The sequence below is a fragment of the Zootoca vivipara genome, chromosome 13 (genome assembly GCF_965207765.1).
Source record: "Zootoca vivipara chromosome 13, rZooViv2.hap1.1, whole genome shotgun sequence".
Taxonomy (NCBI): Eukaryota; Metazoa; Chordata; class Lepidosauria; order Squamata; family Lacertidae; genus Zootoca; species Zootoca vivipara.
In genome coordinates this window covers 50,955,570-50,981,278 of record NC_142596.1, presented here as the reverse complement: position 1 = coordinate 50,981,278, position 25,709 = coordinate 50,955,570, and the positions used below count along the sequence as shown (strand labels likewise).

The following is a 25,709-nucleotide window of genomic DNA, read 5'->3' as shown; positions in this document are numbered from 1 at the left end:
TTACTCAACCCTTCATTTTGTCTTGGTCTAAGACAAAATGCACATTATTACAGCAATGGCTTTTCAACCGTGTTCCAGCAAATGCTCCACTTATTTGGAAGATTCACAGCAGTCCTAAGAACATCAGAAACATCCCCGCAGAATGAGACCCAAGGCCCATCGAGTCTAGCATCCTGTTCTCACAGTGGCCAACCAGATAGCTGTGGGAAGCCCCTAAGCACAGGGCCGGCTCTAAGGCAAGGCTGGATGGCGCAATGCGCCAGGGCGCCGGGCCGCCAGGGGGCACCGTGCTGCTGTGCCCGCGGCAGCCGTGCTGCGCGCTGCGCCCACCAGACAGCCGTGCTGCGAAACAGTCCGGGGGGGGGGCCGCTGGAGGGATCTTCGCACCAGGGCGCCAGATATGCTTAAGACGGCCCTGCCTAAGCAGGACCTGTCAGCACTCTCCCTATTTGTAATTCCCTGAAGCTGCAGAAAAGGCCAGTATAAATGGCAGAATAGCTACCTCGAAAGAGAGCTTGCCTACCACCAATGATGTTACACTGCAATGTGTGGAGAGGTTGCCAGAGAGTGCTGGGTGCGCTCAAAGTCATGTTCTCTCAGTTCAGTCAGCCTGTGTCTTGCATGTCCAGAAGATCATAACATCTCCCAGAATCCTCTGCATGTGCTGGGACCATGAAGTTAGCACAACAGCTGAGATTTAGCATGGTTGCAAGAAGTTCTTTTTTTCTGGTATAACAACTTCATGGTGAGTACCAGCACCCTTCTTCTTAATTTTTTTTAAAAGCAGTGCTTGCAAGATTATGGTTTTTTTTAAAAAAAATAATTGCATTTGTTTGGAAGAACTACATCCTGGCTTCCTGTTTCTAAAGCAGGGGTAGGCAACCTAAGGCCCGGGGGCCGGATGCAGCCCAATCGCCTTCTCAGTCCAGCCCACGGATGGTCCGGGAATCAGTGTGTTTTTACATGAGTAGAATGTGTCCTTTTATTTAAAATGCACCTCTGGGTTATTTGTGGGGCATAGGAATTCGTTCATTTCTTTTTTTCAAAATATAGTCCGGCCCACCACATGGTCTGAGGGACGGTGGACCGGCCCATGGCTGGAAACGTTTGCTGACCCCTGTTCTAAAAGAACACTTGCAGACGCTTTTCAAACTTCCTACATGGAGGGACATTTTCCACACCAGCTCCTCTTCTCCTTGGTTGAAAAGGCCCAAGTGTCTCTAGAGATTGCCAGGAAAGCATGCATTCCTCTCAGTTGCTTTATTATGCAGCAAAGGAGCTCAAGTTATTTATAGCTGGATCCTTAAAAAGGTGACATTATTTGGGGGGGGCAGGTGTCAATGGTTTAGCCTTGGAATTCTAGTGCAGCTATATAGAACAAAGTTCATGACTTGATGGGAGGGAGGGAGAGAGGAGAGTGTGTTTGTCTGAAAATACATTTAACTCTCAAAGCCCTAAAAGAAAAATGCTAAGTTTGGACCAAATAGTCCACCTGGGTCGATTTTCAGGCCCAATTTAAAGTATTGGTTAAAACATTTGAAGCCCTATATGATTTACAATGGTTACCTGAAAGACCCCTCTGATCATATTTGCGTATTTGGATACAACAAACCAAAGAGTTGTTTTAGGAAGAACAAGCAAATACCTCAGAATTATTATTTTTAATTGCACTAGCAGAGTTCTTGGTTCTTTCTCTGATAAATCAACGAGAACTTGCAGTGGAAAGGATGAGAGGCATAACAAGAAGAAATGGATGTAACAAAACCCACAATTTAACTGAGAGGGGGGGGAGGGAGAGGGAGAGGGAGAGAGGGAGAGAGGGAGAGAGGGGGAGAGAGGGAGAGAGAGAGAGAGAGAGAGAGAGAGAGAGAGAGAGAGAGAGAGAGAGAGAGAGAAGCAGGCAGTGTGTCTCAGTGGCGCTAGCTTTCCTCCCATCTCCAGCGACAAGGGGAAGATTCACCCCTGGCTGCTTTTCTGGAGCTCAGTTTCCTTCTCAAGGAGGAGAATTTGTCTCCAAGGACCTTCCGCAGCCCTGCAGTGTCACTGGCAAAAGGCAGATCCCTCCGGATGCTAGGCAGCTCCCCTGTGAACATTTCCCAGCGGGCAAGGGCATCCACCACCTTGTCTACTTGCAAGAGGTCCTCCTCGGAGACGTCCTTTTCGAGAGCAGCAATGCACATCTCCAGCCACAGGGTGTACTCCTTAATTATGTCCGAGGGCTTGGGAGGGCCACCCAGTCGCTCCTGGCTGGGAACATCGGCCAGAGAACAGGACGGCTCGTCGAGGTCAAGATCCTGCAACGTGGAAACTGCCTGGCTGCAAGTATCTGGGGTCAGGGGCTCCGAGAGGGACGTTACCGCTTCGGAATCGTTCTCGCCACCCATCCCAGAGTCAGTGCTGTCTGGCAAAATGTCTTCTGATACGGACAGGTCTGCCGGTTCTTGGCTCGGCCAGGTAGACAAAATAGTTTGCATCCAGGCATAGAGTTTCTGCACAGAGAACATAAAACGGGGTGACTGCTTCTGTTGCCATTTCAGATCAGGGCACTGATCATCGGGGAGCATAGAAACAGGGGGCGCTGCCTTGTTCCATTGGTCTACCTAGCTCGGGGTTGTCTGCATGGACTGCCAGCAGCTACCCAGGCAGAAGTCCCTACCTGGAGATGCCTGCCTAGGACCTTCTCTTAGGCTTGGGCACTCCTGATTTGGGCAGGTTGGAGGATGGAGGGCAGCTAACTGATTGAGGTTGCATCTTGACAAGACAGAAGTACTGTCTTTCGGAGACAGGGGGTAGGCGGGTGTGGGGGACTCCCTGGTCCTGAATGGGACTCCCTGGTCCTGAATGGGGTAACTGTGCCCCTGATAGACCAGGTGGGCAGCCTGGGAGTCATTTTGGAGTCCAATCCTGGGAGTCCAATGGAGACGCAGGTCAATTCTGTGTCCAGGGCAGCTGTGTAGCAGCTCCATCAGGTATGCAGGCTGAGATCCACCCTGCCCACAGACTGTCTCGCCAGAGTGGTGCATGCTCTGGTTATCTCCCACTTGGACAACTGCAATGCGCTCTATGTGGGGCTACCTTTGAAGGTGACTCGGAAACTGCAATTAATCCAGAATGCAGCAGCTAGACTGGTGACTGGGAGTGGCTGCCGGGATCGTATAACGTCAGTCCTGAGATTCCTGCATTGGCTTCCAGTACGTTTCGAAGCACAATTCAAAGTGTTGGTGCTGACCTTTAAAGCCCTAAACGGCCTCGGTCCAGTATACCTGAAGGAGCATCTCCACCCCCCATCACTCAGCCCGGACACTGAGATCCAGTGGCAAGGGCCTTCTGGCAGTTCCCTCACTGCGAGAAGTGAGGTTACAGGGAACCAGGCAGAGGGCCTTCTCGATAGTGGTGCCTGCCCTGTGGAATGCTCTCCCATCAGATGTCAAGGAAATAAGCAACTATCCTACTTTTAGAAGACATCTGAAGGCAGCCCTGTTTAGGAAATTTTTAATGTTTAATGTTGTATTGTGTTTTTAATATTTGATTGGGAGCCACCCAGAGTGGCTGGGGAAACCCAGCCAGATGGGCGAGGTAGAAATAATAAATTATTTTTATAGGTCTAATTTGCTATTGAAGCATTTGCTTCAGCTCAGATTAAAGCAGCCTTTGTCAACTAGATCTTTTGGATTACAACTCCTATCGGCCCCAACAAGCACAAGCTGAGGCTGATGGAAACAGCAGTCCAAAGTATATGGAGAGATGAATTAAACACCAACCATTTCCCTTGAGTGTGGTCACAGATCCTGCAGAGGCCTGGCACAGCATCTGGAACCAGCACCTGCTCCATGGCCAGCCATCTCTCAGCCTTATCCTGTGCCTTAGGGGTGCATAACCTGGCCAGAATGAGGACCTGTATGAGGAGATCCACAGAGGGACACAGACAGGCTGATGATCCCTTGCCTTTCCTACACGGCAAATGGCTTGAGACTCGCTTGAGCCGCCTGTAGGTGTCTGCTCTCCAGACAACTTCCCTGCTTCTGTCTCCCTCTGATAGGGATTATAACAGGCATAGGCAACCTTGGCTCTGCAGATGTTTTGGAACTACAACTCCCATGATCCCTGACCACTGGCCCTGTTAGCTAGGGATCATGGGAGTTGCAGTTCCAAAACATCTGGAGCGCCAAGGTTGCCTATGCCTGGATTATAAAATGAGCAGCCTGGAGCTGGTGACCAGACGAACCCTCGCCTTGCAGAAAGGAGGGGAAAGAGCCCTCTTGCTCTCTGATTCTCTTACCTTGTAGCGCTCGATGAGTTTGAAACCCACCACGTACTGCAGCTTCCGGAGGCATATTGGGCAAGGCTCCAGCGGCCGCAGCTGAACTTCATCCAAACTCAGAGCCCCTTGCATGATGCACTGGAGCCAACGGCAATTCCCCAAGCCAATCAGGTGGCAGATCTCATGGCATGTGACCTTTCATTGGGGGGAAAACCAAGAGCAGTTTAAGCTGAACTTTCACTGTTGAGTTTGCCTTTCATGCCTTGAACTGCTTCTCCTTTCCTCCACCATCACCAGGGCCGGATTGAGGTTGGATGAGACCCTCAGCTACTGGAGGTAATGGGGCCCTTTCTATGTCCAGCTGTCCTTTGTCAACAACAAATTGTCACTGTTTTTTGTGTTGAATATATGCTATATGGCAATTTGTGGACCTAATAAAAGCCATTTGCACATGAAGAATGTAGGCACCCTATATATAAAAATGAGCAAACCAGGGATATTTTAGGGAGCAGGCTAACAGGTGGGGCTCATTACTTACATCACAGGAGCCTACACAACACAAAACACTGTTGCTGTAGGTAGATTTATTTTATTTGTTTTTTATCTTATATTTTGGAAATGTACATCCAGGGTTTGTTTTCTTTGTTTTTTTGGGGGGGGGCAAGAATGTGGGGCCCTAAGCTATAGCTTATTTAGCTTATATGTAAATCTGGGACTGTACCAGATCCTTTTGTGTGTGTTTTAATAGCTGGGCACTTCACCTGGGCCCTTCTGCATGCAACGCAGGTGCTCTACTGTTGGGGAAATCTTGCACGCCTCACCTTGCAACATTGGAGCATCTCCAGCATGTTGAACAGCAACGCCTGATGTCGGGCGTGCTCCATAACTTCATCACGAACCTCTTGTCTCCATGGCGCTGGGTTTAATGTGGTACAACCCATCTGGGGGAAGTCGCCCGTGAGCCTGGCAAAGCTGCATACCCCCACCTCTGCAGAGGCAGGAAACAAGAGGAGAGAGAGAGAGGTCAGCCTCATTTCCTCAAACATCCCCCAGGCATCCCACCCAGATAGGAAAACCACCCTTACACATCGGGGTATAGAGATATCTGTTATATAATGAAGTCTGTTGAAATATATACCGAAGATGGACAGATGTCAGTCTGATCCCAGCATTGTTTTATCTTCTAAAAATTAAGAATTGAGCAAGAGAGGGATGGAGCTGAGCATGACTGTGGCTTGGTTTCATTGTGCACACAGCAAACCAGTGTTATGCCTATATAGAATAGTGATGGATTAAGTACCAATTTGCCTGTTTTCTTTGTCCATGGAGTTTTCTTGGCAGGGATACTGGAGTGGCTTGCCAGTTCCTTCTCCAGGTGGATCACGTTTAGTCAAAACTCTCCACTATGACCTGTCCATCTTGGGTGGCCCTGCATGGCATAGCTCATAGCTTCTCCGAGTTATTCAAGCCCCTTCGCCACGACAAGGCATTGATCCATGAAGGGGATCAAGCTCATGTTCTTGAACATGAACATGAGCTTGACCAAACTCCGGGAGGCAGTGGAAGACAGGAGTGCCTGGCGTGCTATGGTCCATGGGGTCACGAAGAGTCGGACACGGCTAAATGACTAAACAACAACAAAGTACCAATTTATAGGAGGTTTTGTTGCTGCAGTGTGTGTGTGTGTGTGGTAAATGTGTACTTGAGGAGCCTTGCTGCCTCAGAATGCATTAAGCAAATTGGGCAGAACTTTGCATGCAGAATAATACTAAAAAATAGTTCATTAAATTTATAAAAGACTGACAAGCAGAAAAATAAAGTTCATAATTGCTCAGTTTTTAATATGCTACTGTATGCAACTTTAATATTCCAATAAATCCGTTATAGCAGGGGTTGGGCATCTCTGGCCTCTGAGCCAATCTTGGCCTGCCAGGGGGTCCAGTTTTGCCCTCAAGGCCATTTCTCCAAAACCAGGCCTGGCTATCAATCAACTGACATAACAGCTGACATAAGATGTTGGGTGCGGGAACAGGGTTCAATTCTGCACTGGCTGTGCCCACCAGTTCCCCATAGGGAATGTGCACATTCAGCCAAAGTAGCCGGATTTAACTGATGAACAGAGAATTCAACCCTGCTAGATGCTGCTTTGCCACTGTGTTCCCTATAGGGCATAAGAGCCACCTCCAGGGGGCTGTGGGTGCTTGGGCACCCACAATAATATTATTGTGGAGGCTGGGCACCCACAAAGTCAATGAGAAAAGCCGGCAGGTAGGCTGTGGTGCTGACTCTGAGAGAGAAGCAGTTCAGCTCCGCCCTCCACAGCCAACCAGCAACGCACCCTTTTCGGGGGGAGTGGGCTTGGACACAGAGCCCCTCCATCGTGGAAAAGGGTGTGTTGCTGGCTGAGGAGGAAGAGGAGCGGCAAGCCACCACAACTTCCATGTTGCGGCAGCAGGCACCCACAATCCAGAGGGCGAGGTGGCACCCCTGCTATGGGGAACATGCTGGTGTAACAACCCCTCGCTGACCCCCGTGGGTCATCTTTGATGTCATTATAACATCAGATGTACATTGACAAGTGGGTGGACTCGCCTACCTGCCCACGGAGGGACCGAAAGATCTGGCCTACTGAGCCGCAGAGTTTATACAGCACCACCCAGGCACCTGGCACTTGACAGCACAAGCCAAGAAGATGCTCTGCTACAGGACGTTTTACCTAGCGTACCCTCACAGGCATTTCGTTAGTAATTATTTTATTATTTCAGATCAATTCCCAGGCAGCTTAGAATATAGAATTCCAGATTATGTACTAAACTGCAATAAAACCCAGTTTTAAAAGCATAAAAACAAGCAGTTGTAAAAGCAGCAGGACTGATAACTGTGCTGCAAAAAAGCACCGGTAGAGCTCAACGAATTAAATTAAAATTAATCTGGTAGGATCCTTTGCTTGTTTTTATTTTTGAAGCAAACTGCCTAATGTCCATCTGATAGGTTTACCAGTATAAGGGTTCCTCTATATCAGAAAGCGGGGAGAGGGCTTTCCAACCAATTAACCACCCAATGAAGCTCATTGATATCCCTGCCACATTAAACGCTTGGCAACTATTAATGAAACCAGAATAACAAGTTATAGAAAACTGCAGAACAGCGGAAGAACTGGCGGGATTTCAGGAGGAGAGGACCACAATCGATCATTGTTTCGCTCTTAAATTAATCCATTCAAAAATATACAGGGAGGGGCGAATGCGTTAAGAACTTAAGAACCTGCTGCACCAGAGCAGTGGCTCTTCTGGTCCAGCACCCTCTTCTCCCAGCTGCCTGTGAGAAAGCAACAAGCAGGATCTGAGCACAAGAGCCCTCTCCCCTCCTGTGGTGTCTGGCAATTCAGAAGCATTGCTGCCTCCCAACTGTAGTGGCAGAGCATAGCCATCGTGCCTGGTAGCCATGGATAGCCCTCTCCTCCAGGGAGCTCACAATCCCAAACGGGAGTGGTTGACCTGTGACTGCAACCCTGCCATCCCTGGGATAGCAAACGGAGGCACAGAGGTGAGAGCCAAGGGCAACAGGGGATGGATGTGAGCAGATGCAGCCAGAGGTGTTTATTCTTGGAATGAAGACAGGGGTGTGGATGTTAAGGAGGTGCTTTGTGGGAAAGGTGGGCTTGGGTGTGGCAGTCAAAAGAAGAGCACAAGGACATAGGCAACGAAGTCAGACCATTGGTTGGCCCATCTAAATCAGTACTATCAACGCTGATTGGCAGCTCCGCAGGGTTTTAGACAGATGTCTCTCTCAGCCCTGTCAGGAGATGTTGGGGATTGAACCTGTGACCTTTAGCTTGCAAGTCAGATGCTGTGCCCACTGAACTATGGTCCTTTCCTGTAGAGAGGGAGATGATACGACATCTATGCTGTTAGACTGGTGGGTTCCAGGGCCAGAGCCTTTTTACTGGTGGCTCCACATCTTTGGGTAATGGGGTGACTGTGCCCCTGAAGGACCAGGTGCGCAGCCTGGGAGTCATTCTAGACTCACAGCTGTCCATGGAGGCACAGGTCAATTCTGTGTCCAGGGCAGCTGTTTATCAGCTCCATTTGGTACGCAGGCTGAGACCCTACCTGCCTGCAGACTGTCTCGCCAGAGTGGTGTATGCTCTAGTTATCTCCCGCTTGGACTACTGCAATGCGCTCTACGTGGGGCTACCTTTGAAGGTGACCCGGAAACTACAACTAATCCAGAATGCGGCAGCTAGACTGGTGACTGGGAGCGGCCACCGAGACCACATAACACCGGTCTTGAAAGATCTACATTGGCTCCCAGTACGTTTCCTAGCACAATTCAAAGTGTTGGTGCTGACCTTTAAAGCCCTACATGGCCTCAGTCCAGTATACCTGAAGGAGCATCTCCACCCCCATCGTTCTGCCAGGACACTGAGGTCCAGCTCTGAGGGCCTTCTTGCGGTTCCCTCGTTGCGAGAAGCCAAGTTGCAGGGAACCAGGCAGAGGGCCTTCTCGGTGGTGGCGCCTGCCCTGTGGAACACCCTCCCATCAGATGTCAAAGAGAAAAACAGCTACCAGATTTTTAGAAGACATCTGAAGGCAGCCCTGTTTAGGGAGGCTTTGAATGTGGAATTATTATTATTATTATTATTATTATTATTATTATTATTATTATTATTACTATTAGCTCCCTCCCCAGAGTGCATATGGCCTCGTCACTACTAGTTTTTAAGAGAACTATGAAGGTGTTTTCCTCCCCATCCCTGGACAAACCTTGGCCAGGCAAGAACTTGCTGAAGGTGAAGCTCCATGTTTCACAGGGGTAGAGGTCGGCAAGTGTGAGACCTAAGACGCAGAGGGCATCCATGGGCTTGTTGTTCTTCAGAAAGGTCAGGATCCCATCTGGGGGGGGGAGGAAGATGCCAAAACAAAAGACACAATCCAATGAAACCTGCTTGTCAATCTTTCAGTTCCCTTGGTATAGAACTTAGAAACCTATTCCCTGCCCTTCAGCAGCAAGTACAGCCTGCCCTGTTTCAGGCTTTTGTTTGTTTGTTTGTGTATTTATTTATTTATTTATTTGTGTACTGTATTTATATCCTGCCTTTCTCCCAAGATGAGATTCAAGGCAGCTTACAGCATTTAGAAACACTATTGGTAAAATACAAAGTAATAAAACTAGCTAATGGCAAAACACAGTTAAAATACACACAGTTAAAATGCATAATGGAACCAGCATTAAAGTACTTTTTTAAAAAATAATAATATTAAATTTATATACTGCCTGCATGTGAAGATCTCAGGGAGGTTCACAAGATAAAGTAAAGGGAGCCAGTTTGACCTCTCTTGGGAAAGAATCACACAGTATGGGAGCGGCCACAGAAAAGGCCCTGTCTCTCCTGTGTCACCACCAACTGTGCCTCTTATATTGATAAGGCCAGGAGAAGATGCTCATTCAAGGATCTTAATACCTGGATGGGTTTGTATAGGAAGATAGGAGCTTTCAAGTAGCTTAGACCAAAGCCAGTATATTCTGTAATGACTTGTTATTCCAATGAGATTTTTAGCGTTTATTTTCAAGCCTTAGATTAAATCTATTGCAACCTTTCCTGGGGTGGAACAGGATGAACAGAACACATCCACAGGGTATCAGTCTAATCAGGAATCCATTATGAACACACCCAATTTGGGTTAGCACCTTTTCCCATGAAAACAAAGGGATGGAAATATGTTTGTGTGGTAAGTGGGGGGTGGGGATGTCCCGAAAGGAAAATGTGGTTCCAGTCCTGCATCTGGTTGGTTACTGTTGCAGCTGCTAGTCGTTGAATGATTTTCCATGGAAAGATTATTCTCCCACCCCCTGCCTCACACCTTTCCTCCTCTACTGTGCAGGCAAAAGGGAAACATCACCTAAATCAGGCTGGGAAAGCTGTGCGGCCTTCCAGAGGCTGCTGGACTCCAATTTCCATCAGCTCCACCAGCACAGCCAGTGGTCAAGGATGATGGGAACTGGAGTCCAACGACCTCTGGAGGGCCACATTGCTTCTCTATCCCTGGCCTAAGAGGGTTGAGGGGGCCCAAGGATGTACTCAAGGGAGAAGTGCCAGGTAACTCTCAAAGGCACTTCCCAGCCAAAGGAATGCACATGGGAAATAACTAGCTCTTTATTGTCAAAGATAACACTTAAAGTCACCTCTACAGCTCTGAATACCCCCCCACAGCAGTCTAGCATCTACTATGCTCTTCCCAGGCCACCCTCTATGGAGCAGTTGCAGAAACAGGGAACCACTTCCCAGCGGCGTGGCTAGCCTTCTGGCTGCCCGGGGTGGCAAACCCGAAGGCACCCTGCCGGGGGGCGGGACATCCACCACGCGTCACGACGCACGCGTCACACTATGGATCGGGGGGGCTGGGGGGCCACGTGTTTTGTGCTTCTTCCTACTCAGGTGGAGGCAGAGTGGTGAGGGGCATCAGCGGCTGCTGCTGACGCTGCTCTCTGGCCCGCCCCTTGCCTCCGCCCCACCAGGAAGAAGCGAGGGGCGAGGCCAGCAATATCGGGGCCTCCGCAATGGCGGTCGCGGCGCCACCACAGTAGTGGCAGCCATCAGTGGAGGTGGCAAGGGGGCGCCACGCTGCCCCTCACAGAGTGGAGCCCGGGGCGCCCCGCCCCCCCCCCATTGCAATGCCCCTGCCACTTCCCCTCCATCAGTTTATGTACCTTCTCCCGTAGGGATTTGGACACGCAGCCAGAGACTGCGCCTTCGTGGAAACTTCCTCTGCTCCTCCCTTTTCATTCCCCTTCTGGTTCTGGGAGACAGTGGTGCAGGGGAGGGTGGGGAAGCACCTGACCCTTCATTTGCCTGCCCTGCCTCCTCCTCCTCCTCCTCCAACCCATCCTGTGCTCTACCCTACAGCCGTGAAGCACCCCCTGCCTCCGACTCTTGCCTCTGGGCTGGCAAAGTTCCCCACTTACCCCCTTCTCCCGAATCAGACTAAAGCCCCCCTTCCCTAGTAACTCGCCTCGCCTCGCTGTCCCCAACTTGCTCTCCTGTCGGCTTACCTGTATGAAGCTGCACTCTGTCCGAATCCTGGCTGTGACGGTAACAGCAGTGGATGGAAGAGACTGGGACGGAAGGAAGGCACTTGACTCGGAGACCCCAAAAGAAAGACTCAACACAGCCACAGAGGGAGTCCAGCAGCGAGATCCCAGCAGGGCCTTCGCTTAGATCTAAGAGCAGAAGCATCAAGTCAGTTCCTCTGGGGCTTTTTCTGAGGAGGAAGCAGGGACTATGCCCTACAGCAGGCATCCCCAAACTTCGGCCTTCCAGATGTTTTGGACTACAATTCCCATCTTCCCCGACCACTGGTCCTGTTAGCTAGGGATCCTGGGAGTTGTAGGCCAAAACATCTGGAGGGCCGCAGCTTGGGGATGCCTGCCCTACAGCAATGCAAGTAAGAAGAAAAATCCCAAGGAAGGAGAAGAATCCCAAGAGCACAAACCTCCAATGTTATTACTGTATTTGTATAAGAGCCTAGCACTTGCACTTTCTGAGCAGTCATTGCCTTCCTGGGAGAAGAACATCACTAGTAAGGGAGAGTGGGCTCTGTATCTGAAGACTTACAGTACTGCAAGTGAAAACAATTTACTTGTCTACCAAGGAAACTCCAGCATCTTCAGAATGTTGGTGCCGTAACTGGGGACACCCTTCTAAAGAACATAGGAAGCTGCCTTATACAGAGTTCAGACCATTGGTCCACCTAACTCAGCATTGCTTACACTGACTGGCAGCAGCCTGACCAGGGTTTCAGGCAGGGGTCTCCCCCAGTTCTACCTTGAGAGCCCTACCTTGAGCCCTTCTGCACGCAAAGCAGGTGCCCTGACCCGGAGGAAAGGCACTAAAGCCACAAACTATGGCACAGATCCCTCTTTTCCCGTCTCCTTTGCATAGCTCTCCCATTACAACCTCAATGCCACAAAGGGCATCTCCTTTGTTAGTTAGTGCCAAAGATCCAGCAGGTGCGTTACCTATAGGCTGCAGGTATATGTGCTTGCGGTAGACTCTCTGCTTCCTCCTCAGCAGGGAGTAGTAGAAGGTTTCAAAGTCTTCAGGGGCATCAGGGTGGCTGAGGAGCCAGTCGAAAGCCGTCCGGATGAACAAGCTGCAGAAAAGTGTCCTGTGCGGGTTGTACGCTTCGGAGAGGAAGAGCTTTTCGGCGCTGGAGAAGGCCTTGGCGTAGAGCTCCTGCAACGCAGGGTTCGTGGAGATCAGAGCGTCCTTCAGCGCTCGGGGCCCAAAGCTGAACTCTTGAGCATGTCTGCACTGCAACATCGCTGACGGCAGACCCCGGTTCAGTGGTGCCTCCCTCTGCCAGGAGAAGAGGCAATGGTCAGCATCTAACTAAACTCTGCTCTCAGGGGAGCCAGCGTGCCCTGAGGATTGCCTGAAACTTCTCAGGGTATTGTAGGGTGGTGGTTCAGAAGAGATCAAAGCTGTGAGCCCAGAAGCCAGGGGGCAGCATTTCACATTTGTTTTGTTGTCTATTAAATAATTTTGGGGAGCCAGGTGGCGCTGTGGTTAAACCACTGAGCCTAGGGCTTGCTGATCAGAAGGTCGGCGGTTCGAATCCCTGTGACGGGGTGAGCTCCCGTTGCTTGGTCCCAGCTCCTGCCAACCTAGCAGTTCGAAAGCACGTCCAAATGCAAGTAGATAAATAGGAACCGCTACAGCGGGAAGGTAAACAGCGTTTCCATGTGCTGCTCTGGTTTGCCAGAAGCGGCTTTGTCATGCTGGCCACATGACCTGGAAGCTATACGCCGGCTCCCTCGGCCAATAATGCGAGATGAGCGTGGAACCCCAGAGTCGGTCACGACTGGACCTAATGGTCAGGGGTCCCTTTACCTTTACCTTTACCTTTAAATAATTAGATCCCAGAAACATGTAAGTATTTAATCATCGCTCCTACAATCCTTGGCACAACGGGTCAGTGCATCTGGCTGTTAACCAGACGGTTGGTGGTTCGAGCCCACCCAGGGACGAGTGTCGGCAGGATTCCTGCATTGCAAAGGGTTGGACTTGCCAGCCATTTCCCCCTGCTCTCCCGCCTACTTTTTCTCTGTCCTATTTACTTACTTGTTTGTTTGTTTGTTTGTTTGCCAGCGATCTACGTAAGTCTGCAATCGTGTAAGTGAAATTGGTGTAAGACGCTATCTACCTGCCTATTTTTAAAAATAGTGTTTATTTCTTCATCCCCTGGGAAAACTCATTCCCAATCTGCGATTGCAGAATGGTTTGGCTTAGCATTTCCATCCAAAATGATGCTCTGTTGAACTTCCTTCCTTTAATGCAATGCATTGTTTACCGCTGCCATCATGCCAGGCACCCCTAAATTACACCATGTGCAATTCTCAATGATCTCTTCATAAATGATTCCCTTTGTAAGTCAGCTACTACCAAGCAACTCCCCGACAAGCACCCATGAATTATTCTCTTTGAAAGTTCAGCTCCATCCTTCTCGTTCTCTGCTTTGCTCTGCCACCACCCTCCTCGGAGAAGACGTATTCTGGAGCAACGGCAGCAAACACGAGCAGCATAATAAAATAAGGCACAACTGTGTGGCAGAACGAGAGTTTAACCATGGGACATCAGAAGGTTTTGCACCCTACTGCTTTAAACCAGGAGTTTAAACCAGGAGCTTACAAGGAAGACTGGGATCTACTGGTGAATCTCCAGGTGATTTGCACTTTGTCAGCAAAGCTTTCTGGCTTCCTACAGTTTAATAGTAGTACAAGTCCCTGCACAACTCAGGATCAGGTTTGCTGCAAGATCCCCCTTATCTCTTATATACTCAGTAGCCCCATGTGGTCTGTGGGAAAGTTTATCCTGCAAGTTCCAAAGATCTCAGAAGCCTCCTCTGGAGTAACTCGGAACAGGGCTTTTAGTGTGGCTGTCCCTGTTCTGTGGAATAGCATGCCTGCAGGAGCCCACATTCTGGAAGCAACTGAAGGCATTTCTGTTCTGACTGCTTCCTAACGGGATAAATGGCTCTTCACCACAAATGTCTGCTTTGTATGGCTTAAGGTTCATTTTAAAAGTTTTTGCTGGGTTTTTTTGTGTGTTTTTAATTATCTCTAGCCTACATCAGCTTGAGACGGTTGCTTAGAAAGCAATTAAGAAATAAATGATAATAAAATTTCACATTTCTTTTATTGATATACTATTGCATTTATATGCTACCTTTAATCCAAAGAGCTCAAGGGCACCGCACGTCATTCTCCCCCTTCCCCTTTTATTCTCACAACTAACCTGTGAGGTAGGCTGTGCTGAGAGACTCTCACCCAGTGAGCTTCATGGCTGGGGGGGGCGGTTTGAACCCAGGTCTCCTAAGCCCCAGTCGAACACTCAGGGCTGCTACACTAGGAGCAGGGGAAGTTGGCAACCTATTCCATAGGAAAAGGCAGCGGCAACTGAATGGCTCAAGAGAGTGAGAAAGAGGTTGTGGCTTCTGGGACTCTGGCTTAGCAGCATCTTGCCAGTGGCCCATCTAGTCCAGTATCCTGTTCTCACAGTGGCATCATTATCATTTATTATTATTATTATTATTATTATTATTATTATTATTATTATTAACCCACCCATCTGGCTGGGTTTCCCCAGCCACTCTGGGGATATTTTTAAAAATCAAAAATTAAAAACTTCCCTAAAGAGGGTTGCCTTCAGTTGTCTTCTAAAAGTCAGACAGCGCAGGTGCCACTACCAAGAAGGCCCTCTGCCTGGTTCCCTGTAACCTCACTTCTCACAGCAAGGGAACCGCCAGAAGGCCCTCAGAGCTGGACCTCAGTGTCTGGGCTGAACGATGGGGGTGGATGCGCTCCTTCAGGTATACTGAGCCAAGGCCGTTGCCCAGATAGCAAGCAGGATTTGGGCATATGAGCAGCACTCTGCCCTCCCGCGGTTTCCATCAACTGGGATTTAGAAGCATGGCTGCCTCCAACTGTGAAGGGTAGAGCATGGCCTTTGTGGCTAGGAGCCGCTGAGAGCCCTCTCCTCCATCCTGAATGTGTCTCATCATCCTCTTTTAAAGGCATCCAGGTTAGTAGCCATCACTGCTTCCTGGGGGAGCGAGTTCCATCATTTGACTACGTGCTGAACCCTTTGAAAACAAGGAGCACTAAATCCAGTTTAGCATCGCTAAAGGCGCTGGGCAAAGCCACCCGCTCAGCCCTCATTTTCCATTTGTAAATCAGAGAGTGCCATGAGTGGGACAGCAGGAACCACTGCACATTGAAGTTCATAATGATGCTCTGCTAAAGGAAGCCGTATTTGGCTCACAGGTTCATGTGGCTTTTGCAACTCTGCCAAGGGCTCCCTCCCTTACTATGTCTCTCCGTTTCAAAGCTGCAGATTCCACTTGGCCGTTCATTTTAGTGATCTCTCCGTTCTGTTTGTTCCCCCCACCCCCGGCCCTGGCAGACATTCAGGAGCCTCCTTCTCCTGCCATTTCCCATGTGCCCAGAACAGAGGGCAAGGAAATGCACGCAGACCGTCACCATGCAGAGCTTCTCAGAATAAAAACCATGTCATGGAGGCGCCCATGGGTGAACTGCCGCTTTTCCACACGGCTCAGGGGCGCCTTGTCCACACTTCTCCGGAGACACCAGATACTTTGCATAAATGGGCCTTGTTTTTATCACAAGACAAGTTTTTTAAAAAGCAAAACAGGAGCCACCAGAGGCCTGTGTTCACACGAAAGGCAACTAAAAAGAGGCGTAGTAAGATGGGAGCACTGTGACATAGTTGAACATGGATCTCCCCGCGAGCTGCAGGTTTGTGACGTGATTGCTCAGCCCTTTGTAACTCACAGCTGGTTGTGTGTGGCTCCTAGGAATTGTGCTGTGATGAGGAGCAGTAAGAGTCTACCTACACACAGTATGCAGGCACTCATTCCTGTTTCCTGGGGAAGCGGCCCAAACTGTCTCTCCTCCCAAAGCCAGCATCACAGGAGAAGAGCTGGAGAAGAGTACCAGCAAGGCAGCTACGGCCACAGCTTGCCTCTCCAAAAGGCTTTGGGAAAAGGTGATGCTAAAATCCAGTACCAAGATGAAGGTCTACCAGGCTTGCCTGTTGAGCATGCTGCTTTACGGAAGTGAAGAAGAAGAAGAAGAGTTTGGATTTGATATCCTGCTTTATCACTACCCAAAGGAGTCTCAAAGCCGCTAACATTCTCCTTTCCCTTCCTCCCCCACAACAAACACTCTGTGAGGTGAGTGAGGCTGAGAGACTTCAGAGAAGTGTGACTGGCCCAAGGTCACCCAGCAGCTGCATGTGGAGGAGCAGAGACACGAACCCGGTTCCCCAGATTAGAGTCTACCACTCTTAACCACTACACCAGCGTTTCTCAACCACTGTTCCGCGGCACACTACTGTGCCGGGAGACGGTGGCTGCTGTGCCGCAACATGAGGCAACGAGAAGGGCGATTTGCGGCCGCCAATAGGCAGCGCTGACCCGCCGGAAAGGAAGCCGGCCGGGTCAGTCTGGAGGGTGCGAGGGCGCGAAGGGTGTTCCTCCGTCATCTCCTCGCGCTCGCTCCCTGAGCGAGGCAGCGCTTCATGGCCGAGGCCGCCTCCTCGCGCTCTCCCCGCGCGCTCAATGGAGAAGGCAGCGGCGCAGGGCAGCGGGGACTCTGGAGCAGCAGCAGCCCCGTCCAGCGGCGGCAGTAACAGCAGCAGCCGCAGCAGCAGCCGCCCCACCTCGGCGGGCTCCTCGCTGTCCTCCTCCGCCAGCCGGGGAGGGCTCTCGGGCCGCCAAGGAGCAGCGGCGGCGGCTACTCAGCAAGTACACCAACCTCATCCTCCCTATTCCTCAGTCCCCCACCCATTCCCAACCCCCAGGATTTGCCCAGTCTTTTAATGGTGGTGTGCCGCGTGATTTTTTTGACGGAACAAGTGTGCCGTGGCCCAAAAAAGGTTGAGAAACACTGCACTACACCACACTGGCTCTCGTGAGTTGTGGGCAACTTACACCCACCAGGAGTGATGCCTCAACACTTACTTTCCATATGCACTGCATCAGGAAGATTTGGGGTTTCACATGTCAGGGCAGAGTCTCAAACCAAGATGTGTTCTCCTAAGCCCACATTCCCAGTGTGTTCACACTCCTATCCTGGCTTGGCCATGTCCACAGAATGGAAGAGGGCAGGATCCCCAGAGGTATGCCTGGCGCCTCAGTGATCTCCTATAAAAAAAGCAAAAAAAAAAAAGCCCCAACTTTGGCGTCCTAAAAAAAAGCTCCACAACTTTGGCTTACTAAAAAAAACCTCAAACTACACAACTTTGGCTTCCTAAAAAAAGCTCCACAACTTTGGGTACATCACTGCCAGGCTTTTTATGACAATGGGTAGATCACTGCCAGTTTTTTATACTGTAAGTAGTTCGCAGTATATTGGGAGTTGGACGTCCCTGTTCTTTGGCAGAGGTCAGCAAACTTTATCAGCAGGGGGCCGGTCCACTGTACCTCAGACCTTGTAGGGGGCCGGACTATATTTTGAAAAAATAATAATGAATGAATTCCTATGCCCCACAAATAACCCAGAGATGCATTTTAAATAAAATGACACATTCTACTCACGTAAAAACACGCCGATTCCCAGACCATCCACGGGCTGGATTGAGAAGGCAATTGGGCCAGATCCGGCCCCTGGGCCTTAGTTTGCCTACCCATGCTCTAGGGGGAGCTGGCTTTGGGCACCAAGCCCATCGGCAGACCAAATCTGTGTTACAAAGATGTCTGCAAATGTGACGTGAAGTGTGGCAGCGTTAACACTGCCGTATGGGAATGCCTTGCAGACAATCACAGTGCCTGGACAGTCAGTCAGTCTGGCCGTCCATCCATAACAGTGACCAGAGACGGAATGACTGCTGGGAGTGTGGCGCAGCAACAAAAAGTACAAATGCTATTATAGGCTGCATCAACAGAAGCATAGTGCGCCGATCAAGGGAAGTCATAGTATTGCTCTATTCTGCCTTGGTACAGACCACAACTGGAGTACAGTGTCCATTTCTTGGTTTCGCAATTTAAGAAGGATGTTGACAAGCTGGAATGTGTGCAGAGGAGGGCAACCAAGATGATCAAGGGTCTGGAAACCAAGCCTGATGAGGAATGGTTGAAGGAGCTGGATATGTTTAGCCTGGAAAAGAGGACGATTTGATGGCTATCCTAAAGGGCTGCCACATGGAAGATGGAGCAAGCTTTTTTTTTCCTGCTCTGGAGGGTAGGACCCAAACCAATGGATTCAAGTTAGAAGAAAGGCGCTTCAGATTAAACGTCAGGAAGAGCTGTCTGACAGAACTGTTCAGCTGCAGAACAGACTCCCTCAGAAGATGGCAGACTTCCTTTCCTTGGAGGTTTTTAAGGAGAGGTTGGATGGCCACCTGTCATAGATGCTTTAGTTGTGATTCCTGCATTGCAGGAGGTTGGGCACTAGATTACCTGTGGGGTCCCTTCCACATCTACAATTCTGATTCTGGGTGGGACAGTATTTTTTTATGATACCCTAGGGAACGGCTGTAGATTACGGCTAAAGAACCTGCTTTGCATGCAATAGGTCCCAGATTTAAAACTCAGCATTTCCGTCTAGGGCTGGCAATGCCTCCTCTGAACCCCTGGAGTGCTGCTGCCGGCCAGTGCTGGCAATACTGAGCTAGATCGGCAACGCAGCTTCCTATGCTCCTAAACCACGCTGTCTGCTTCAGAAGCGCCCACCCGGCCACCCCCATCTATTAAAAAGGCGAGGCGGGATTTACATGAATGTAAAGGTTAACGGAAGGGCCTCCAGAGGATCAGGGCGGGCGGCGATATTATTTTGCAGAACACCAGACACTCTTGAGGGCTCCCTAGGCGCATCCTGCGAGTTTAGAGATAAACCTGGCGCCGATCGCACCCCCTCCCCTTGGGACCCCTTTCCCTTTTCGGCCTGGCACTGTCGACGTGGCGGGGTGCCCGCCCGTCACGCTCTCCCGATCCGCGTGCGCGCCGGACCCGGGAACGCGACTCCCGGGCTCATTCTCACGTTCCCTCACACCCCGCTGCAGCAACCTCCCGATCCGCAACGCCTCTGCCCCCGAGCCGGTCGCAAGTTGCTCGGCGCTTGTCCTTCTTCCCGTCCGATGACAGGCGAAGGGCAACGGGAGCCCCAGGCACTGAATTCTCCCGGTCGAGCGGCGGAGGCGAAGCCGGGAAACGGATCTCCCGCGTCGACGTGGATATGAGCGAAGCCCCTTCCTAAGACTGCACTTGACTTGGCTGAGCCTGAGCCACGACGTGGCTCGCCGCTGTCGCCAGCATTTCTTGCAGTTATTCGCCACGCACCTGCCCTTTTCTCCCCTGGGAATGGGGAGTCCCCAAACTCCTCCCGCCACCTCCCCGGATCTGGAGAAGCCACTTCGCAAAGAATGCCGAGCAGCGTTTCCTCCTCCTCCTCCGTGATTTGCAACGGGGGGTCCTCCTCGCTGGCTCGCCTTTCTTGCAAATCTGCAGCGCTTGGCGGCGGCGAAGCGGCCGTCACTTACCTCGCTCTCCCTCCAAACGCAGCTGGGATTGCGCGGGGATCTCCCTTCCTGCAGACGGAGAGGGAGGGATGGAGGGGGGGAGGGAGGCCGGCTGGGGCGAGCGGGAGACGGAGCGAGGGCAGCTAGCGAAGCCGTGACGCGCCGGGTGGATGGGGATTGCGCGCCGCCGGCTGGAGAGGCGGGGTGGGGAGTGGGGAGAGAGCAGGCGAGGCAGGAAGAGGGGTGGGGGGCTCCGATGAGGAAGAGGAGGGCAGTGTTGGGGGCAGTGGGGGGCGTGATAGGAAAACAAGCCGCAGGAAAAACAAACCACCCCGGTTGTAATTTTACTGGCCCTTCCTCAGAAAATATTGGCAAGTCTCTTGCGCCTTTGCATCCATGGCATCCGGAAAATGCTTTTAAGAAGCAAAACATCACGCCGTTTATTGGAGCCTTTTCCTCCCAAGAGCGTTCAAGGTTAGGAGCCAAGTAGGCTGTCGGGAAGGACGTAAGGAGAGCCCTGTGGCCGGATCGGGCCAGTGGCCCCCCTAGTCCAACATCCTCTCTCACAGTGGCCAAGGAGATGCCTCGGAGAGAGAAGAAGCCCATGAGCAAAAACAGCGCCCTCCCCTCCTGGGGTTTCCAGCAACGGGTATCCAAAGGTATTGAAAAAGAAAGAAGAGCCTGGCTGCTGGATCAGGCCCATGGCTCATCTAGTCCAGCATCCTGTTCTCACAGTGGCCAACCAGGCATGGGCGTACCCACCACGGGGCAGGGGGGCAGCTGCCCCTCCCTAGAAGCAGGGCCCATGCTTCTCCCTCCCCCCGCCTTCTTCTCGGCGGAGCTTCTGAGGTGATGCCGCTTCGCGGCACGATAGGAGATTGCCGCGGTCGGCGGGGACACAGCTGAAAGCAAGCCCCCCCCCCCGGAGCACGGCAGCAGCGGGCCTGACCGCAGAAGCGCGGTCACTTCAGAAGACCGGCGGCTACCGGAGGCAAAGGGAGCGGAGCCTGGTAGCTCGTGGAGCGCACGAACGGTGCACGCCCCTTGGCCAGAAAAGCGCCAGCGCCGCCGCTCCCTTCCCGTCGTTTCCTGGGCGCACTCCCTCACTTTGCTTTTCAGTTTCTGTCGACGCTGCTGCTGCTGCTGCTGTTTTCCTCGCTGTCCAGAGTTCAGGGGGGGGTTCCTGTAGCCCCGCCCACGTTCCCACTTTGTGGCCCCTCCCCTCCCGTGCCTTGGCCCCACCCCTGAACGACCTTGGCTTGCCCCCCCTAGATTTGATCCTGGGTACGCCCCTGCAACCAGGTGCCTGTGGGACAGTGGTTCTTGCACTCTGGACCATGGGCGTAGGCAGGGGGGGCAGGAGGGGGCAATTGCCCCCCCTAGAAGCAGGGCCACTGGCCAGCCTGCCCCACTGCCCGCCCGGTGCCGTCTCCCTTCTCCCTGGCTGGCTGTGGGGCGGGCGGCGGGAAAGCACCAGAGCCGCGCAAAGCGTTTGGCTGGCTTTCCCTCCCTCCGCCCCACAGCCAGCAAGGGAGAAGGGAGACCTCCCTTCTAGCCGGCTGGCTGTGGGGCGGGCGGAGGGAAAGCCAGGCAACCGCTTTGCGCGGCTCTGGGGCTTTCCCTCCTCCTGCCCCAGCGATTGCAGAGGGGGAGGAGGGGATCGGAGCAGCCCGATTTCGGGCTGATCCTGGCTCCCCCTCGTCCCTTCTGATCGTGGAGGGGGAGGAGGGAGTCGGAGCAGCCCGATTTCGGGCTGATCCTGGCTCCCCCTCGTCCCTTCCTATCGCGGAGGGGGGGAGGGAGTCGGAGCAGCCCGATTTCGGGCTGATCCTGGCTCCCCCTCGTCCCTTCCGATCGCGGTGGGGGAGGAGGGAGTCGGAGCAGCCCGATTTCGGGCTGATCCTGGCTCCCCCTCGTCCCTTCCTATCGCGGAGGGGAAGGAGGGAGTCCCCGCCCCTTGGCCCCGCCCCTTGCTCCCCCCTGATTTTCATCCTGGCTACGCCCCTGCTCTGGACGCTCAGATTTAATTCATTATGTATCTATTAAGATATTGGGAAACCACCCTCCCATTAAAATTATTGCAGTGCACAATAAATAGAACCAAACAGGGTCATGCAGCCATGAAGGACACCCATTAAAAGACAATGAGGATGGAGTAAGAGAAAGTGACCAGCTGGAAATGCCCAGAGTAAACAGGAATGTTTTGACCTGGGGCCAAAACCCAGTCTCACCTCTATGCCAAGGAGTCTCCCACAGCCAGGGTGGCAGAACCAGGAAGGTTTGTTCCCCGGTTTACTCTTTGGATCTTGGACCCTATACAAACGGCATCTTCCTCTTGTGCTAGAACTTCCATTGTCAGAGGCAGTCTATCTCTGAAAACCAGATGCTCGAGGAAAGCTACAGTGGGGGACAGGGCAGGATTGCGGTCATCATGCTTTGCTTCTGAGCTTCCCAAAGGCACCTAACTAACCGCTATTGGAAACAGGATAGTGGACTTAGATGGACCTTTGGTCTGGATGAGCAGGACTCTTCCTAGGCTAGTGTTAGGTTAGGGTGTTAGCTGTTGTGGGGGCATGGAATCTGTCCCTTAGGGAGTGCTGAGCTGCTTCCTCAACTACAGGCATTTCCATGCGCTGCTCTAGTCGCCAGAAGCAGCTTAGTCCTGCTGGCCACATGACCTGGAAGCTGTACGCCGGCTACCTTGGCCAGTAAAGTGAGATGAGCGCCACAACCCGTCGTCCACGACTGGACCTAATGGTCAGGGGTCCCTTTACCTTTACCTTACAGGCAGAATACATTGTGCATCATTTGGTTAATTTGCCCCTTATACGGGGATTGAAGAGATCAATTTCCATAATCTTTGCTCGTACATGGCAGTAGGTACACTTCAGCGTACATGATTCAGCTTCTCTTGAGTGTCACTAATAGCTCAGTGACACAAAGGCCCTCCTTATGCACTGGCCACACAAAAATATTTGAAACAGGGTTAGATAACATTGTTGTAAGTTGCTCTGGAGACTTGGAAGTTTGATCTGAAACTGAGCTAGTTTTGAGCTAGCTGACAATTTTTCTGACCTCTCTTCTTATCACTGGTGTTTGTTTTATATTATTGGTGTATGTTTTTACTATGGTTGCAGTTTGGTAATTATGAAATTGCCATGGCCTTTGGCTAGCCCAGTAAACTTATTGATGGTTATGATAGTATATAAATGGACTCAGAGAGACCTGATTTCAAGATCAGCCATGAAGCTCACTAGAGGTCTGTGACCAGTCAGTGTCTCTTAACCTACCTCACAGGGTTGTTGTGAGGGATAAATCAGGATTGGGGTGGGATAGCCACATATGCTACCCTTGAATGAAGTGGAGGATAGAAATGCTACACATAAGTAGTCATAGCATCATCATCATCATCATCATCATCATCATCATCATCATCATTATTATTCTCCTGCCTTTTTGCTTCCTGCGGTTTAAGAGATGCAATCTCTGGGGCTGCTTGTTATTGGCTTAGCTTTTACCCTTTCAGAATTAAACTGCACCATGTAGCAGGGTTAATCTCTCTGAGTATTAATTCATGCCTCATGGCTGTTCCCAGAGCCTGAGGTATCCTGGCAGCATGAACAGACCCTGTTATCATTTTGCGCTTCAGGATCTTAATGTGATTTTACGTAGAATTTGCATTGGTAATGAGGAGCCAGACCCAGCTCTTGTTGAAGTGGGCTGCAAAAGCCCCACAGACTCAAACAGGGGCAGGAACCGGCCTCTAAGGGCGGTGTGAGCCCAAATCCCCCCCCCCGGCTTCTTTCTCCGCTGGCGTCTTATTAAATCCACCAGCAAAGTGCGCAGATTGAGGGGTTGGGGGGGGGGATTCTCTGCAGACAGTTAAAAAGCTTGATCTTTTCTGCTCAGTTGCAATTTTGAGGAGGCGCATTTTCAAAATGTAGGTCTCGTTAGGAAATAATCTAATCCAGCCCACTCTCCCCCCCCCAAAAAAACCCACCCACCCACCTGCATTATGGAGAGAGGCTGCTTACTGCTAGAGCATCTGTCTTGCATGCAGATGTTCCCATATTCCGTCACCATGAACTCTAGCTAGGGCTAGGAATGCCCAGTCTCAAACCCTGGAGCAGCTTACTCATTTTGTGAGCGAGTTTATTTGGGTGCCTGAACTAGGCTGTAGTCTAACTGGGGAGGGCCGTAGCCCAGTGGCAAGAGCATCATTCTTGCAAGCAGAAGCCCCCAGAGTTAATTCCACAGTGCCCAGTCAACATTAGAACCTTTAGAAGAGGATTGGGCCAATTTGTGGAGAGGGCTATCAGGTGGCTGCTATCCGCAATGGCTGTGCTGGAAGGAAGCAATGCTTCTGAAGGACAGGAACTGGAAGCCACAGGAGGAGACTGTCGCTCTTGTGCTCAGGTCATGCTTGCAGGTCTCCCACAGGCATCTGGTTGGCCTCTGTGAGAACAGGATGCTGGACTAGATGGGCCATTGGCCTGACCGAGCTGCAGGCTCCTCTTACCGGTATGTTCTTAAACCACTGAAGAGGTATAACCCTTTAGGACAGCTGTTGCTAGCTGCAATACTGGGCTGCATGGATGGTGTAAGGCAGGCATCCCCAAACTGCGGCCCTCCAGATGTTTTGGCCTACAACTCCCATGATCCCTAGCTAACAGGAAGATGGGAATTGTAGTCCAAAACATCTGGAGGGCCGAGGTTTGGGGATGCCTGGTATAAGGCAATATTCCTCCATCCTAGTGTCCTCTAGATGCTTTGAACTCCCCCCACCCCAACGTATTTCCCAGGTTGGAGAAGGTTGGCAGAAGGGATATTATTATTATTAATTTATACCCCGCCCATCTGGCTGGGTTTCCCCCGCCACTCTGGGCGGCTTCCAACAAATACCAAAATACATTAAAATATCACAGATTAAAAACTTCCCTAAACAGGGCTGCCTTTAGGTGTTTTCTAAATGTCAGGTAGTTGTTTATCTCCTTGACCTCCGATGGGAGGGCGTTCCACAGGGCGGGCGCCACTACCGAGAAGGCCCTCTGCCTGGTTCCCTGTAACTTCGCTTCTCGCAGTGAGGGAACCGCCAGAAGGCCCTCGGTGCTGGATCTCAGTGTCCGGGCTGAACTATGGGGGTGGAGACGCTCCTTCAGGTATACTGGACCGAGGCCGTTCACGTGTTCACAAGCTAATTGAGATATGACAGACCCGGCTGGAGGCATTTCCCTAGGCACGCCTCACTGAAATCCAACAGAAGTTTGGAAAAGCATCGCCACCCTCCCACATTTGATTCTGCAAAAGAAACTAGCTGGCGACTCGTGCTCCTTGCAGGATCAAGATGTGGCTTCTGCTCTTCCAGTGCAATCATAAACATGTTTACTCAGGAGCAAGCCCCACTGAGTGCAATGGAACCTGATCCCTAGTAAGCGTGTTTAAGGTTGCAGACTTAGCATCCTTCAAACCCCCCCAAACTATTGGTAAGTTGGCCATGGGTATAGGCCATATATTTTTTGGGGGGGGGTCGGGGGCAGGGTTCATGTTAGGTGGCAAGAACCTGCTAATTTAAGTATTTTTATTGATTTACTTGATTTAGGTGGGGCAGCTGCCCCCCCCCCCGGTTACGCCCATGCGCCAAACTCAAAATGCACCCGCATCTTAGCAATTTAAGAAGCTTATAGCAAGGGGGACCATTGATCGATCCAGCTGACTGCTGTCTGCACTTAATGGCAGATGCTATCCAAGGTTGTCAGAAGGGTCTCTCCAAGCCCTACCTGGAGATGCCAAGGACTGACATCTGCTGGCCCTCCCCAAAAGCTCTTCTTGAAAGAACTTACTCTCCTAGCCGCAGAAAGCTAGGTTTGGAACATGCATAGACAAGCCATCCGGTCTGAGCTTGACAAAAAC

At 51.3% G+C, this 25,709-nt stretch overlaps 1 protein-coding gene across 1 annotated transcript; it reads right to left on the bottom strand.

The window, feature by feature from the left end:
• Positions 1–1,643: 1,643 nt before the first annotated feature.
• On the bottom strand, positions 1,644–14,586 carry AMZ1 (archaelysin family metallopeptidase 1). Its single transcript, XM_035131549.3, has 6 exons — positions 12,281–14,586; positions 11,315–11,482; positions 9,028–9,156; positions 5,083–5,249; positions 4,280–4,456; positions 1,644–2,489 (listed from the first exon to the last, which is right to left on the bottom strand). Exons 1-6 carry the CDS (start codon positions 12,582–12,584, stop codon positions 1,920–1,922), a joined length of 1,515 nt encoding a protein of 504 aa, XP_034987440.1. The 5' UTR covers positions 12,585–14,586; the 3' UTR covers positions 1,644–1,919.
• Positions 14,587–25,709: the final 11,123 nt, after the last annotated feature.

Coding starts and splice junctions, on each gene's coding strand:
- AMZ1 (XM_035131549.3), bottom strand. CDS start 12,584: ATGTTGCAGTGCAGACATGCTCAAGAGTTCAGCTTTGGGCCCCGAGCG. Junction 9,157..11,314: donor CAGAGTGCAGCTTCATACAG/GTAAGCCGACAG, acceptor TCCCCCCCCCAG/ATGGGATCCTGACCTTTCTG. Junction 4,457..5,082: donor AGATGCTCCAATGTTGCAAG/GTGAGGCGTGCA, acceptor CCCCAATGAAAG/GTCACATGCCATGAGATCTG.